Source organism: Pantherophis guttatus, chromosome 6 (genome assembly GCF_059756535.1).
Source record: "Pantherophis guttatus breed Tessera chromosome 6, ASM5975653v1, whole genome shotgun sequence".
Taxonomy (NCBI): domain Eukaryota; kingdom Metazoa; phylum Chordata; class Lepidosauria; order Squamata; family Colubridae; genus Pantherophis; species Pantherophis guttatus.
In genome coordinates, this window is record NC_142068.1 from 72,283,456 (window position 1) to 72,301,471 (window position 18,016).

The window sequence follows — 18,016 nt, forward strand, 5'->3', positions numbered from 1 at the left end:
CTTGATGTTTTTGAATTCACAACATTATATGGCTGTGTGGACAAAACTCTTTCGTACTTCTAAACTGTGAGAGTGAATGCAGGCCTCAGAATTAAGTTGCTATATAGACAGAAGTTATGGGGAACCAGGTTGAAATTTAAATGCAGATACATTGAACATAAATAACAGAGTTGAAAGATAACTTGGAGGTAATCTAATGCAACCCCCAGCTCAAGTAGGAGACCGTATACCAGGGGGTGGGTTCTAAATTATTTTACTACCGGTTCTGTGGGCGTGGCTTATTTTGTGGGTGTGGCTTGGAGGTCATGTGACTAGGTGGGCGTGGCTAACTGGTCAGAGTCATTTCTGGAAGGTCCTTGCACTTACGACCAGTCCTCGCACTTACAACCCGACTCATTTGTTTGCTTTTAACACTGATCAGCTGTAGGACGGCCCTTTGAAGCCCCGCGGCAAGAGTTGAAACAGTTTTTTTCCCTCTAGTCATCAGCTGGGACTCAGGAGGCAGCAATAGATTGGGAGTGGGACCAAATAAAAGGTAAGAGTAACGTGGGTGGGGGGGTGGGAGGGCGGGGGGGGGAAGAACCGGTTCGGTGACATCATATCGTCACTGTTACTGGCTCGGCCAAACCGGACCGAACCGGGAGGAACCCACTACTGTCGTATATCATTTTAGACAAATTGTTGTCCAGTCTATTCTTAAATCCTCCAGTTAGGGGGCACCCACAACTTCTGAAGGCAAGCTTCTTGATTCACTTGATTCTTGATTCTTGAATCATTGCTTGATTGTTTTCGCTGTTAGGAAATTTTTCCTAAATTCTAGGTTGCTTTTCTCCTTAATCAGTTTTCTGCCTTTTGGTGCTTTGGAAAACAGTCTCATCTTTGTGGCAGCCCCTCAAATATTGGAACAATGCTATCTTGTCTCCCCTAGTTCTTTTCACTAGAGTAGATACACCCAATTTCTGCAATTATTCTTCATAAGTTTTAGCTTCCAGCCCCCTAATAATCTTTCTTGCTCTTCTCTGCACTCTTTCCAGAGTTTCAACTTTTTTATATATATCATGGTGAGCAGAACTATTCAGTATTCCATGCATGGTCTTACTAAGGCTTTGTAAAGCAGTACTAATACTTCACATCATCTTGATTCTATCCCTCTATCAATGCAGCCTAGGATTGCATTGGCTTTTCTGGCTGCTGCTGCACACTATTGGCTTCTATTTAAGTCCAAGTAGATAAAAAATGCTAAAAGAAAGACATATTTCCAACGAAGCCTAAATATGTGCATATATTGTGCAATGTGCAGTATTGAGTACACTATGGTTCACTCTTGTAAACTTTGGCTCTGTGGGGTGCACATGCTTCTGGATGCAATTCAAGATGTGCATTTTCAGATGTGACGCTCAGAGTCAGGTTATCTGCGGGACCAATTATCTCAGATAGTGTCTATCTATCTACATGTGGCATCCCCAGGTCCCCTTGGTGAAACAGTGTTACCTGCTGAGTCCCAATAAGCATCTGGCATTGCCCTCCAGAAATATGGAGGCTTCAGTCCTGTTGGTTTTTGGGAAGACCAGGAAACCCTGCATCTTCCCTCAGGTTTTGATGCCAGATTGTTCATTATGGGCGTTCTGGTTTGTATGCAGGCACATTGTATGTCAGGGGTGTCAAACTTGATTTCATTGAGGGCTGTATCAGAGTTGTGTTTGATCTCGGGGGGGCAGGTGCGTGTGGCCAGGGTGGGCATGGCCAGCTCGACATCACTCCTGTTGGGGGCGCCTGTGGTGGCCCGAGCACTCTGCCAGCGAAAACAGGCTCCTGAGCTCCATTTTCACTAGCAAAGGGTTGCAAGAGGCTGTGGCAGATGAAAATGGAGCTCCATTTTCTCTGGCAGAAGCACCGTGGGCCGGTCCTTTGCTGTTTCCAGGGCGGCCCTGTGAGCCAGATCTAAGTGCTTCATGGACCGGATCCAGCCCCTGGCCTTGAGTTTGACACCCCTGTTCTATGTGATCTGAGATTTTGTGAGGTGAGTGGGGGGAAGGCTTGACTTATTTATTTGGGTTTCTTTTGAGGGGTTTTATGACTGTTTTTATTTTGTTCACTATCCAGGATTTCACTGGATATATGAAAAAAAGATTCACAAATAAAGCACTTGTTTTTCTGAAAGTGTATCTGCCCACACAAATTCTCTAGCATAAGGAGATTTCCAAATTGTTTGAAGTGGCATGCTTCTAGCTATGCTATAGTTCAATCAGTGTGGAGCACAACTCAACTTCATACTGTGACTTATCACTGCACTTTTGTTGGGAGAGCAAATGTTCCACAGCATGACTTGGACCATAATTTTAAGGATTTGGAAAATTTACAAAAATGCTTATTGATTGACAGCTTGATTATCTCAGGGGTGAAATGCTGCTGGTTTGCTATGGCTTGGGCAAACTGGTAGTGATAAAAACTACCAGTTCAGGCAAACTGATAGTAAAAAAATGCTTTAAAAAGAAAAAAAAAGGTTCCGAGGATCGTGCAGCACAACTGATTGTCAATCAGCTATGCTGCCCAATCATCAGAACAATTTTTTAAAAGCATTTTTTTTACTACCAGTTGTCAATCAGCTGTGCCGCCCGATCGTCGGAACCTTTTTTTTTCTGGTTAATGAACCAGTGAAATTATGGTTTGCTAGCCTTAAAAAAACAGATTTATTTAAGAATTCTGGAATGCACCACTTAAAAATTAATTTTGATGTTTATTTGAGCAAACATTAGTGCAGTTTTACATCAATTTTAAAGAATTAACTACATTCTGAGCCTGTCTTAATCCAGATGTGTTGGACTACCTATTAGCTACAGTCAGCATGTTCAACTAAAGGTGTAATTTATTTCAACACAAATACTGTTTCTGGACAATAAAGTAGTTCTTTCTTATTTTTAGTTTTTTGACATTCGTACAAATTAAAAATATTTCAATTGGAATTAGTGTTTTTCTAAATAAATAGTGGATTACTTTATTAAACTTTCTAGCTTACTAAAATATTGACCAAGCTAGTTTTCTTTTTTACCTGGCTTAATGTTGTTGAATTCTTTTTCAATTGTTTCTTCAGCAGTAGTTAACATAAGATTTCTCACGTAGAGGATTTTAACAGATGACATTGTATCTTCATCAACCTCAACTTCTGGTTCTGCCCAATCTACAGCAATCGGATGTCCCCATAACTGTATCCGTCCTGCAATGTAATTGGAATGAAAATAAATATAAAAAGTTAAGTCATCTTTATGGAAGGAGGTAAGAAGGTTTTTGTTGAAGAGATGCATTGGTAAACTGAATTTATGCTATTGTAAAAGATACTCCTGAACAAGGAAAAAGCCGATTTTTTTAAAAAAATTGATTTATATGCCGCCCTTCTCCGGAGACTCAGGGTGGCTTACAATGTGCTCAGCAATAGCCTTCATCCTTTTGTATATTTATACAAAGTCAGCTTATTGCCCTCACAACTGGGTCCTCAATTTACCTACCTTAGAAAGGATGGAAGGCTGAGTCAACCTTGAGCCTTGGCGAGATTCGAACCTGCAGTAATTGCAGGCAGCTGGTCTTAATAACCAGTTTAATAACAGGGTGCCTTAGACCACTGTACTACCAAGGCTCGATTAGGATTTTTTTTTTAAACACTTACTATAGTTTATACTTTAACCATCAATCTGAATCTTCCTGGAGTCCATACTGGTAATCCTCGACTTACAATCATTTGTTTAGTGACCATTCAAAATAATAAGAGCCGTGGTAACGCCGTGGTTTGAATGCAGTATTGCAGGCTAATTTTGCCAAATGCCAGCAGTTTGATTCTCACTGGCTCTAGAGTGATTCAACCCCCCATCCTTCTGCGGTGAGTAAAGTGAGGATCCAGATTGTTGGGGGCAATATACTGACATAGTAAATTGCCCAGAGAGTGCTGTAAAGCAATATGGGACAGTATATAAGTTTAAATGCTATTGCTAAGTGCTATAATGGCACTGAAAAAAGTGACTTATGACTATTTTTCATACTTACGACCATTGTAGCATCTCCATGGTCATTTGATCAAAATTTGGACTCTTGGAATGTATTTATGATGTCCTGAGATCATGTGATCGCTTTTTGCGACCTTCTGACAAGCAAAGTCAATGGGGAAGCCAGATTCACTTAACAACCATGTTACTAATTTAACAGCTGCAGTGATTCACTTAACAACTGTGGCAAGTTAGGTTGTAAAATGGAGCAAAACTCACTCAATGTCTCAATTACCAACAGAATTTTGGGCTCAATTGTGGTCTTAAGTCGAAAACTACCTGTAATATTTTTTGAAACAGTTTTGCTGATGTGACTTTTCACCTTGTGAAGCTTGGGAGCCAGATTCTGTTAGTGTGTTGCTATTTTAATTAGCTTCACATCTTACATTAAAGGAAAGTGTGATTTCCTTGGATCAGATTTAGCATCCAGTTCTTTCCCCTCACTTAGATACCAAAATTCAGTGGGAGAATGGAGGTGAATTTTGACAAGATGATTTATCAGAGTTAGGTGTTTTAAGGATTGGATGGGAAGAGTTAGTCTCAAAGAGGTTCCAAATCTGATTCTCACCCGCACCTCAGTAACAACAATCACATAAACAAACTGAAAAATTAATCCCTTTTCCAACTGGTGGTTCCTGGACATCCTGCTGGGGATCTCCAAAGTATCAGAAGACTGTTTGGAGTTCCTGACCTTCCAAATGCCTGCTCAAGTTTACTATATAGAACAGTGTCGTTCAACCTAGGCAACGTGAAAATGTGTGGACTTCAACTCCCAGATTCCCCAGTAGGGCTGGGGAATCCTGGGAGTTAAAATCCACACAACTTCAAGTTACAAAGATTGAGAAACACTGCTGTAGAGTAAACTCAATCTTTCTAGTTTCTTAACCATTTTAATAATGCTTGTCCTGTTTTAAGGGCCTATTCTGGTCAACTTCTCTTCTTTTCTTTTAAAACCCACACAGATTTACACACTTCCTCAGAGGCAGCCAAAGATGCAAAACAGCTAGCAGGCTGCCAGGCCACATTGAAAAGAGGGATGGAGGTTTTCCACTGTTCAAAGTGGGGGATTTTTTTTTCCTGCCTCAGGTGGCAAAACAAGTTGGTCAGTGTATTGAGTTCTGCACACTGAGAAGGAAGATAAGGGATTAGGGATAACTTTGTGACCTCTGGCTTATGCTTCTTGCATGAAACTTGACAAAAGCATTAGAAATGATATCAAGTGCTACTGTGCTGAGCTGGAGATCAATCTTTGGGGTTTTTATTTTTAAAGTGAATATTGGTATTCAGGATAGGCTGCAGACCCTTTAGTAAAATAATAAGTAGCAATTTTCTGCTTTTCTGTGACCCCTCCCTCCCAACTGCAGTTTGAGGTTGGTTTGGCTACATCAGTGGTTGGCAACCTTAAACACTCAGAGAGCCACAAAGGTCCTAACTGAAGCTCCCCATTCAATTCTGGAGCTGACCGGAAGTCCGGTTCCCCCACCTCCTAGTGTGGTGTCCTTTTTCTTCTGCCAACCAGAAGTCCGGTTCCCCCACCATAGAGTCTAGGATGCAGGGTCCTTTTTCCTCTACCTTTCCTAATCAAAAGCTCTATCAATTGTGGAGCCGACCGGCGACAGGGAGAAGAGGGATGCAAGAGCCACATGTGGCTCCGGAGCTGTGGGTTGCTGACTCCTGGACTACATGTAAGGGAATTTTTTGGGCCCTACCTGGAAGCAGTTTTCGTCTTGCCATAGCTGCTGCTCGGTGGCTTCCATATTCCACAAATGCAAATCCCCGATTTTTTGCTTTATCAGCTGCACTAGGGTACACAATGACATCAATCACACCTTCCGTCACTTTCCGCATCTCAGCTAAAATTTCTTCCCTCTTCTTGGCTTTTGGAATTCCTCCTACAAATAAGCGGCAGTTGTCCACACTGGCACAAACACCGAGTAACCGACCATCCCTGTATGAAAAGAGAATTTCATTGAGGGAGTGAAACTCCTTGGAAAATCTTTATTTATTTTGTGTTGTTTTGTTTCCAGATCTTGGCTTCTATACCATCTGTTAAATTTTATGGCCTTTTAAGGCAAAATACCAATCCATTAAATAAAAATAAGCAAAGTCAGCTTACCGAATTTCATAATTGTTCAGTTGCTTGATTGCATTCTTTGCCTCTTGTTTGTTACAGAATGTTACAAAAGCATATCCTCGATTATTTCCACTGAAATCCATCATCATCCGCATCTCATAGATTTTACCAATCTGGAAAAGTCAAGCACAAAATTCCATAGGATTTTTTTTTTTTTTTTAGAAAAGGAATTATTATCTGCATTACAGTTTATCAAGATCTGTTTTCCTCACAATTCTGACTGTATGCCTGTTTCATTTTAGGACAGGTTACCTTACAATAGACTTTATTTGAGATCTGTTTTCTGACTCACTATACAGTTGAAACAATCAATCAATCAATTAATCAAACCAACCAACCAACCAACCCAAGAGGCATATGCTGAAGCTCCAGGAAGTTAGTAAAGACCTTTATTAATATATTCCAAAAATTATAGACTTGTTTCAGGAAACCTCTGTGTTTCTTAAACTTTTTTCCTCTCAAGACTCTTTCCCACTTTTAAAAATTACGAAGGGCCCCAAAAGAACTTTTCTTTGTGTGGGTTGTATTATTTGACATAAATTATATTAAAAATTAATATTAACACGTTTGCTGCTGCTACTACTTATCATGGTTGATAGGATTTTAATATGGTAGTATAGTATTTTTCTACGTAGGCTGGCAAATAATTTTGATTTTTGAGGACTCCTGAAAGTATGGGGGACCCCCCTTAAGAAACCTTAGAAACCCTGATTTAAGTTTAAGAAACACTGATTTAAATGTACCTTAAGAAAATCTGATTTAAATTGTCTTATCAACTTGAATGAATACGTTTCTTCTTGGGCTTTAATTTAAGTTGTAATAATAAATTAATAAAATCAATACTAAATTTTCATTGTGAATGTACTATAAAGTGTATGGTAAGTCATACTGTTACAATGAATTGTTTGCATTGAGAAAAATACTTCAAGACAAAAATAGCAGAAAAATAGCTCCCTAGTCAATGCAATACAAGCATGAGATTCTTTTGGTATTTAGACTTAAATTTAGGCTTAGATTTAGAATAACTTTATTGTTGCTTTGAATGTACACTAATTGGCATACATTAAAATGAAATTTCGTTCCATATGAATGTGGAAAAAGTTTCCACATTAACATCTAAAAGCTGAGGCTAGTCCATTTAAAGTTGGTTATGAATGAAATGACATATAAGCCCAAGAAAAATAAATAGATAGGTGACTGCTTTTGTATACTTAGATCCAGCGGTGAAATCCAATTTTTTTTACTACAGGTTCTGTGCGCGTGGCTTGGTGGGCATGGTGTGGCTTGGTGGGTGTGGCAAGGGAAGGATACTGCAAAATCTCCATTCCGTCCTCACTCCTGGGGGAAGAATATTGCAAAATCTCCATTCCCACCCCAGCCAGAGGTGGTATTTGCCTGTTCTCCAAACTACTCAAAATTTCCGCTACCGGTTCTCCAGAACCTGTCAGAACCTGCTGGATTTCACCCCTGCTTAGACCTCACTGAGACATTGAGCATACTCTGAAGAACAATTTTCTCAGAATTGCTATCTTCCAGATGTGTTTGATTTCAATTCCTGTATACCCCAGCCAGCAGTGGCCAATGGCCATGTTATTATTCCACCCCAAAGTTATTGGGGTGGAAATTCAATACAGACCAGTTACAACAACACGGAAAAAACTGACTTATGACTGTTTTTCACATTTATGACCGTTGCAGCATCCTTGTGGTCACATGATCAAAATTCGGACGCTTGGAAACCGGCACATATTTATGACGGTTGCAGTGTTCCAGGTCATGTGATCATTATACTTATCACAAAGGATCCAAAAATTATGGATTTTTAGTTCTTTCTGATACATTTCCTTAGTTGGATCTGCTTTGATAAGCACCATTTTAGTTAGACATTAATGGTTTCTAAATGAATGTGGATTAGTCAATGTAATACTTTAACCACTTCAAGAGTTTCTAAAGGCTTTAGGAATAATATAGGTAAGTTACAGAATAGTAGACATATTTGTCTAAGAACAACACTAAATCCTGTGTCATCTTGAAGATTGTTGTGTGTCCAGAACAATACTTAGAAATGATAGAGGCTGCCATAAAGATATTTGAGTAGCCCTTGTAAAATCACTTTTATAGATTACACATGGAGTTACAAAACAGGATGCTTACCTGGGAATTGCAAATTAGCTACCTCCGGTCAATATTTAAAAGTGGGTTATTTTTTGTGCAATTATTAAAAGTGAATGAGACAGAGCAGGTCTGTATGAACAATGGATTCATTGAAGGATAAGATTTACACGAGGCAACCCACTGCTCTGGAGAGCCCAACAAGGTTTTGACTATGACCTATGAGATGTTAGAAAATGTAACATCTGAGTTGCTGTGGTAGAGTCTCTGTCTAACATGCAGTGCTGTTCTAGGAAAAAATATATATATCCGAAGAAATGTGTTGCATCCACAAAAATACATTTTCTCCTGAGAAGTCCAGACACAGGCACCGCAGAGAAACGTTCATTTAACTTTACTTTTTTTTTTTTAAGGTACGAGTCCTGCCAATAACTTCATTCCTTGGAATATACACAAAAGAAAAGAAAACCTACTAAATTATATTATTACTTTTTCACATAATGGAATGAGTTCATCTTCAAAGAGATCTCGGGGAAGTTTTCCAATGAAAATCTCAGAGCCTCGTTCTGGTGGTGGCCCATTCCAATCAGGTGGCGGCCCTCCATATTTTCGTTGACCATTTTCCTTAATGAAAAAAAAACAAAAAACAAAATTTGGAATTGTATTAATTTCAACATTGCTTATATATCCCTAGTCATATCATTGAATTGTCTTCCTGTAGTTATATCTTTTTCACTCAAACTTTATCCTCCTTTTATTTGCTCCTGGTCCTGTCTTGACTCCGTTAGATTTGTTTTAGAACCTCTGTTTACCTCTCGAGTGATTAAGGAACTTACTTAGTCATGAGGAAAGAGCATTTAAAGATGGCTGGAATTGTGCAAGAATGAAGACGAACTGGATTCATTTTGTATTTCATTGTCTGATTTAAATTGCAAATATATACTTTCTGAATCATTATGGTAAATTAAATGTGTGTCTCTCTGTGTGTATATTTGCCTTTCATAATGTTAGGCAGGGGTGGGATTCAAAAATTTTAGCATTCAAAATTAGGCAAATTTTCTCTGCCCGGTTGCTGGTGGGCATGGCCATGGTAGGTGTGGCCTACTCAGTCTCCTGCACCATGTTGGTGGGGGAGGGGGGACAATTTTGCCCTCCCCAAGCTCCAGAGGCTTTCCTCAAGGAGGGCAAAAATGGCGTCCCGTGGGCTCTGAAGGCCCTACGGAGGCTGGAAACAGGATCGTTTCTGGACTTCTGGAACTTGTGGGATGCCCATTTTTCACCCTTCCAGAGCCTCCGCACGGGCCCTGCACTTACCTGGCATCCAAAACAGGCCACGTGGAGATTCCTGGGAGGGGTGGGGTAGGCGGGGCTAGTCAGTCTTTGCAACTACCGGTTCAGTGAACCAGATGTAAAATTAGCATCTGGTCCGAATTGGCTGAATCCCACCCCTGATGTTAGGTTGCAATGCATTACTAGAGGAAGCTGCATAGAAATCTATGTATATTATGTAAAAAGCATTGTCTGAGGAAATATATTAGCCCATGCATACAGTATATTTAGGAGAAATGTGCATGAGAACATATTCCATTTTTCTGTGTGTGGAGTTCAAAGCCATAAACCTGCATGGAAGGCAAGAGAATGAGCAACTGATTGGAAAAAAATCTGAGACCAATCATCAATGACCTAGTTGTCCCTCTGCTGAATCCTAGATTCACATTGATATGTTGAATGCAGGGCTACCATGTGAATTGGCACTTCACAGAAACACCCCTGGTAGCAAGATTATCAGGATGGAAGTCACTGGCACAGGAAAACCCATGTAGCATTTGATCCTCATTACGAAACAAAAGATATTACTTAGGGGAGAACCTCTGGTGAAACCCATTGGGAAGTGTAGTAGACATCAATCTCCTTGTTTTACTTTCAAATTAGCAGTTGTATTTATGTGACAGGGAAGTTCCTACCTGAATCAAACTATATCCTGTGCGCTGAATTAAAGTGCGTAGGGCAGCTTCTTTCTGTGAGCCGGTCAATCCATCCCCGGATTTTTTATTTGATTCCATTGTGTGTGATTACCACCAAAAAATCAGGTTAATTAGGAGTACTCACTGCAATCAAATTTAAGATAAATTAAGCAAATTAAAATAGTTTTGTAAAGGAAATTTCCATCACAGCAACGAGGGAGGTCTTTATAGGAATCACTCAGAGTAATTAGAAAACAGAACTGGAAATCCAACACCTTCAGAAAAGACAGAGAATCAGGCTGAGGATATTCTTATTCCCTAAGATTTGTGAGGACTTTGAGAGAAGAAATTGTTCAGATGGTCCACTCCAAAATAATGTATAAAGCAGCAGCCTCCAACCTTTTGGGCATCAGGGACTAGTTCTGTGGAGAGAGGTTTTTCCGCAGACAAGAGGGGGCGTGGTTTTGCGTACTGCCTGCATCCTGTAGATGGGGCTTCACTTGTTTGCATGGCCTGGGCTCTGGCATCCCGCATCCCAGTGCTGGTTTACAGACCGGGAGTTGGGGACCCTTGGTATAAAGTTTTTGTATAAAGCAATGCCTGGCTTTAGCTTGCAGTATTTGAAATGTCCTGTATTCCTTTAAATCAGGGGTATCAAACTCAAGGCCCAGGGGCCAGATCTGGCCTGTGGGGTGCTTAGACGTGGCCTGTGGGGCTGCCCTGGAAACAGCAAAGGACCAGCCTGGGGTGCCTCTGCCAGTGAAAACAGAGCTCGGTTGGGATGTGGGCGGCCCTCCCGAATTCCATTTTCACTGGCAATGGGTTGCAGGAGACCGTCTCAGGCAAAAATGGAGCTTGTGAGGGCTGCGGGCAATCCTCAGCTCAGTTTTTGCTGGCAGAGGGTTGCAGGAAGCTGTTGCAGCTGAAAACGGAGCCCATGAGGGCTGGGGGAGATCCTCCTGAGCTCAGTTTTTGCTGGCAGAGGGTTGCGGGAAGCCGTCATAGCTGAAAACGGCGCTCAGGAGCCTGTTTTCGCTGGCAAAGTGCTTGGCCCACCACAGGCGCCCCCAACACAAGTGACGTTGAGCTGGCCATACACACCCTGGCCATGCCCCCCCTGGCACCCCAAGGTCAAATATAACCCTGATGTGGCCCTCAAGGAAATTGAGTTTGACATCCCTGCTTTAAATGATTTTCAAACATCTCTTGATGATAAGATAACATCTTTTAAATGTTTCTTACCAACTTCAATATTATGTCTCACTATACTTAACCTGACCCTTTTTATCCTTCAAGGTAGTCTAGACAAGAAGCACAAACCATGAATACTATCTTTATCGTAAAATTACAGTAACAGAATCTTGCAAGTGTGAAAGCACTTCTCCCCCTCCCTTTACTTCACTCTCCAAAAAACTAGGGAGAGTTTCTTCTGAGATGCTTCCCATGCCCCCTTTTCTTTTGTAGGTTGTGATATCGTTTGTGGGACAGCTTCTTCCCCTATCCCTCAAAGTCATTCTCATAGACCATTATTGACCCCAGGCCTCTTTGTCTGTCGCTGGCCTGATCACGTGCACGTGTGCCCACACCCATAATTCAATACTCCCCCTGCACATGCGCATGTGACCCCCCCCACGTAACCCCCATTTTTGACATGTGATGGCACAGTGGGACCTGAAGGCCCATTTTTCGCCCTCCCCAGGCTCCAGAGGCTTTCTTGGAGCCTGGGGAGGGTGAAAACGGCCTTCACCTGCCCCAGGAGACCCTCTGGAGGCCGACTTTTTGTGGGCCCGGAAGGCCTGAAAATTAGCTGGCTGGCGTGCACAGCTGAGCTAGGGCAATGCTCGGGTGCCCATTGATATGGCTCTGCGTGCCGCCTGTGGCACACGTGCCATAGGTTCACCATCACGGCTCTAGGAGTTAAGCTTGATTTCAGAGACATTTCAAATGTATGGGAATTTCATTTCAAGTCATTTCACTTTGCTGCGCATGTAAACACGGTATTTTAAAAAGTACCTTAAATTATCTAACACATGTATGAAATACGCCTTGTTTGTTAAATATTTAGATAGTCGCTGATGAAAGGATTTCTATTCTAATACCCACGGAAGAACTGTCTGCACAAAAACCAAATATAAGTTTGCTAAGGAAGTCCAGATAAGATTCAGCCATCCAGTTCAGGTCATCTTCAGAAATTCAATGAATATATAAAATGGGAAGGGGATTGAATATTTTCCTTATATGCATTTTTCTTCAGTGTTCAGCAAGTGTCACATGAATTTACTTTTTTTATGAGTAACATTATTTGCCTCTGTGTAGGTTCTCCCATCCTTATTTTAAAGGTCTTTTAAAATAGGCCTTTTAAATGTTGCACCCCGAACGTACAAGAACCTCTCGGAGTAGAAGATGAAGTTAGATTGGCACTCTGATCACTACCAAACTGGAAGACTACATGGATTGACAGAAATATGGAAAGCAACAGAAGAAATACAGATTCTAATCGAATATGCCAGCAAATCTGGACAGTGACACATTAGCCAATAGGTTGGAAGTCTACTTACCAATACCAAAGGTAGTAGACTTAACAGAGTGTGAACACTATTGTCCAGTATCTTTAATGTCACATGCTAGCAAAAACTTGTTAGATCATCCAAAACAGGGTTAGAAACGTGGTTGGAAGGAGAAATGCCAATTCAAAAAGCCAAGGAACACAATGCATTATTGTTTTTTCTTGTGACAATCAACAGAAGTGAAAATTGGTCTTTGAAGAAACAGGCTAAAAAGAATATTGAAACTTTTGAAGTCTGATGCTGAAGAAGACTCCTGAGAATACCAAGGACAGCCAAGAAAACAAACTAACAGATAAATTGAATAAATTAAGCCAGATGATGTACAAAGAATAAAATTATCATGGTTCAGACATATTATGTGATGACCTAGCTCTCAAGAGAAAGCAATAAAGCTGGGAATGATGAAAGAAAGAGAAGAAAAGAATAATCAGCATCAAGTTGCTGGACCCAAAAGAACAAACTGGGGCAGATCATTTTCAAGATGTTTCTGTGTGGTTGATAAGAGTTGATGTTGCCTTTATGGCTCATCATCATAGAATAGAATAGAATAGAATAGAATAGAATAGAATAGAATAGAATAGAATAGAATAGAATAGAATAGAATAGAATTCTTTATTGGCCAAGTGTGATTGGACACACAAGGAATTTGTCTTTGGTGCATACGCTCTCAGTGTACATAAGGAGAATAAAATACATTCATCATCAATCACCACCACCACCATCATCATCATCCAAATACTTATTTAGTACTTGAAAATGTTGATCTACTCCATGCCATGTTATAAAAATAGTTCTTAGCACAAAATTATTGGTCAAAAAATGCTCTTTAGCCAAAATCTTCAAGTAGTAAATATTTCATATCAGCCAAAGAGATGTTCCTAGCTCAAATCAAGAGATTTGATTTGTCTTTTTTGTACATAATATTCATTAAAAAGTTTAAACAAGAAGATAAAAGCTAAAACAAACTGATATAAAGTAAGAAAAAAAGAAAAAATCAAAGAAAAAACAAAAAGTGCAAAAAAGAAAAATTTGAAAAAAAAGTAGAAAGGAAAGAAAAAATATAACAGAAGTGGCTTCTGATATTCTTTGCAGCAATTAGGAGTATAAATTATCTTTTAATTTCTCTCTCTCTCTCTCTCATTACAATATATTTCTAATTATGAATAAGAGATTGATATTTGTCATAATAGCTGATAGTTTGAACTGTGTCAGATTTCCCATTCACATTTCCTTTTATTATTCTTCATTCCCATTTGATATGAAATATTTATAAATAGAAGGCAGTAAGCACCTGAAAGAAGTATTGAAAAATCCTAGTTATTCAACATGTATGCAAAGGCAGAAATTTAGAAATGATTTCTTATTGAAGATGACTTTCAGAACTCCGTCCAAGGATAAATTATCAAGCATACAGTATTGTATTATGAGTGGGAAGATCAAAGGATTCAGCTTGAAAGACACAGATGAATGGATTCAAAAGCATTCCTTTCTTAATATTCCCCATTCTTTATCTAATATTCTAATATTATCTAATACCCCGTATTCCTTAATAACCTTCTGCAGTATGGGGGTGGATTTTGAATGTTTAATGAACATTAAATAAAAGTTAATTGATATTTTCTGAATAATAATGAAAGAAATCGTCACGAATGGAGAAAAAAAAATCAAATCATTGTTGGATAAACCACTTCATTCTAATTCATACTTCTGATGCTGAAATCTCGTCCTGCATAAAAAAGTATGGTATTATAAACCTGAAGGGAAAGTAGAAGCTACTCAGAGCACTGAATATATCATTAGGGAATGAGATTTGATCAAGCCACTTGAAAGCATACAAAGTGTCTTTATTTGTCTCATTGCTGTAAAAATATATACACACACACACACACACACACACACACATATATATATATATATATATATATATATATATATGTAGGTCTTTGGTTATTCGGGTCTTCTCCCACGTAAAATTGGAAGTGTCTTGGCGACGTTTCGACGAAGTCTCATTCGTCATCTTCAGGCTGGTGTTCTCGGCTTCGTGCTTCCAGGAGCAATGTGAAATCGCAGCTGTCTCTTCCTTTTAACTGCTAGTGGGGGTGTGAGCTGATTGGGTGGGAACTTGGCTGTGTTCTGATTGGGTGGAGGTGTGTTCTGATTGGTTAGGGGCTTGGCTGTGCTCTGATTGGATGGGGGCTTGGTTGTGCTCTGATTGGCTGGGGGTGTGTTCTGTTTGGGTGGGGGCTTGGTTGTGCTCAGCTTAGTCTGAGTTGCAGGGGGATTTGAGCTGGTGAGCTGCGTTGTTGTTGCGTTGAAGCAGACTGACACCCACCATGAAGAGCTCGCACGGCCACAAACACGAAGCCAAACAACAACAACGCAGCTCACCAGCTCAAATCCTCCTGCAACTCAGACTAAGCTGAGCACAACCAAGCCCCCACCCAAACAGAGTTGCAGTTTGTCAGCAGAAAAAGGGCCCAAGAACTTGTGAATGAGATTTCACAGAACCTAGGGCTGAAGAACAACTAAGTTTACATAGGTAAAACCTGGCTAGAAAGAATATGCACATAAAAGCCTATGAAAAAAGAAAAAAGATATATATATATATCTGATTGGTGTATTGATGATTGGTGAGTGGCTGTTGTTTCCTTGTGCTGCCAAGCCACCGGCTCCAAAGTATTTGATAAGCTGGTAGTAATTCAGCACTCCTGTTAACTGACAATCACTTGTCAGTTTCCTGGGCTTCAATCACTTCCCTGGCTATCTTTGTGCTTGCAATACTGCAACACTACTTCGTAGTGCTTTACAACCCTCTCTAAGCAGTTTACAGAGTCAGCATATTTCCCCCAACAATCGGGACCCTCATTTTACTGACCTCCGAAGGATGGAAAGCTGAGTCAACCTTGAGCCGGTGAGAATGTTGGCAGCTGGCAGAATTAGTCTGCAATACTGCATTCTAACCACTGCGCCACCATGGCTCTTGTTAGTATGGACTAAAATTTCTTTTTATTGAGGTCTTGACTTTTCAGTGATCAACAAGACAGATTCCTTCAAGATTCTTTCTCATATACTGTATCTTTTCCACAGAATTTTATTCATGCTTTATGAATAACAAAATAACAGAGTTGGAAGGGACCTTGGAAGCCTTCTAATCCAGGGGTCCCCAACCCCCGATCCATGGACTGGTCCATGGCATGCAAGAAACCAGTCCGCACAAACAACCGAAGCTCCATCCATCATATGCAGGCAGCACACAAAATCATGCCCTCTCCGTGCATCCACACGATAGTAATTGCAACCCCACAGAGTCTAATATAGGCTTTATAGAATGCTGCCCAGTGCCCAGATAATTCTGCCAATAGCTTGTGCTGTCTCTTCCCTGTCATCAACCTGACAGTTGACTTTTCAGATATGATGTAACTTTTACCTGCTTTTGCAATGAAAGCTACAATTCTGAATGAAATGTTCATCCCTTCTCCAACCTTGTCCATAAAAGCTATTGTTTTCCAACTTAGCTCATATTCAGAAAGCAGGGGGGGATTTTGATTTATCGATTAGTACACTGGTTTGAAAATGCTGCAAAAGGGCATCGTGGCATTTTTCTAAGCATGGAATGTGTAGAAGTGTAAGCAGTGTAAGCAGTGAGTGGATTTCCAGCCTGATGAACCCCTCTTTTTAAATATTCACTGTTGTATTTACTTTTGAAAGTGTTTGTGAAAGAGCATAGTTTGCTTCACAGGTGCCTCACAATCGATAATTGCATTTTGCATCTGTTCACCATTGCATTCAGCCTCACCTGAGCACAGCGCCTGTCTGCCATTCATTAAAGGAACTCACCCAAACACTGATTTTTTAAAAGGGTTCTGGTCTAAAAGGATATTATGATGTCCATCATTTTCCTCTAAATTGTTAAGTGGAGGAAGAGGGAGAAGTGGATGACTGTCCTGATACTATCTGTCTCAAAATTCTCAAGTTATTTTTTTGAGGCCATCTTCATAACCATTTTTAATCTGTATGCCATTTTTATAACCACTGTCCACTAAAATATAAAACCTAGATTTTTATTCTTGCACAAATCCTTCTGCTTCGATTAATTTGAAGCAGTAGATGAGGTGCTTACAAATTTTATCTACTCATGCTCCAAGGTAGATTTCAATAACTCCTTTAAATGGGAGAAATGTTTAATCAAACAAAAAAATAGACCAGAACCACTGTGCTTATTCATTTCATCATTGGCAGAATTAATAATTGGCTAGCTGCACAAATTTCAAAAATAGCCACGTATCTACCGGTACTTCCACTTATTCCAAATTGAGGTACATGTTCACTAGAAAACTTGCTCTCCCTAATCAAGGTGAATTCAGTTTCCAAATTGCTGACTTGGTTCCTGAACCAAATTATATAGTTGAGGCTCATGTTTGATAATGAGTAATCAATGAACTTTGCTTTCTGCTTCATAGTGGTCTTTTTGACCAGGTTTCTCTGCACCTCCTTCCCCCACAAAACTAAACAAGGCAGAGCTGAGAGAACTGGCAGAAAAATAGCGGTAGGCTTTTCATCCTAGCAGAATCACGGTATGTGTGATTCTGCAGGAAGGAAATTCTCATTTCATAATTGTCTTTCAACTTGTCTTTCAAAACAAAGAACGGTTGCTAGAATAGGTATGTTTAGTCTGATGAAAAGAAGGACTCGGAGTGACATGATAGTGGTGTTCCAATATCTCAGGGGCTGCCACAAAGAAGAGGGAGTCAAGCTATTCTCCCAACCTGAGGGTAGAACAAGAAGCAATGGGTGGAGACTAATCAAGGAGAGAAGCAACCTAGAACTAAGGAGAAATTTCCTGACAGTTACAACAATTACTCAGTGGAACAACTTGCCTCCAGAAGGTGTGAATGCTCCAACAGAAGAGATTGGATAACTATTTGTCTGAAGGTTTCCTGCCTAAGCAGGGGGTTGGACTAGAAGACCTCCAATGTCCCTTCCAACTCTGTTTATTCTATTCTATTCTATTCTATTCTATTCTATTCTATTCTATTCTATTCTATTCTATTCTATTCTATTCTATTCCATTCCATTCCATTCCATTCTCTGAAATCACCTGTTCCATTTTGGCATTACTTCCACCAGCAGGGTTGGATTACAAGTAGTTTTTATTTAGGGACCATTTGCAGTTATGATGGTGACAAAGAAATAACGTTATAACTA

The 18,016-nt window shown here is 40.0% G+C and overlaps 1 protein-coding gene across 3 annotated transcripts in view; it reads right to left on the reverse strand.

Annotated features, from left to right (window-relative positions):
* The window catches only part of A1CF (APOBEC1 complementation factor), a 45,818-nt gene that overhangs the window by 22,297 nt on the left and 5,505 nt on the right, over nt 1–18,016 (reverse strand). For all 3 annotated transcript variants that reach the window (XM_087871750.1, XM_034425951.3, XM_034425952.3), the window contains exons 2-6: nt 10,245–10,388; nt 8,770–8,904; nt 6,151–6,281; nt 5,744–5,982; nt 3,050–3,214 (exon numbers count right to left, since the gene is read on the reverse strand). In XM_087871750.1, the coding sequence (XP_087727876.1) occupies nt 3,050–3,214; nt 5,744–5,982; nt 6,151–6,281; nt 8,770–8,904; nt 10,245–10,343 (769 nt within the window). In that variant the 5' untranslated portion in view covers nt 10,344–10,388. The remainder of the gene's footprint in view (nt 1–3,049; nt 3,215–5,743; nt 5,983–6,150; nt 6,282–8,769; nt 8,905–10,244; nt 10,389–18,016) is intronic.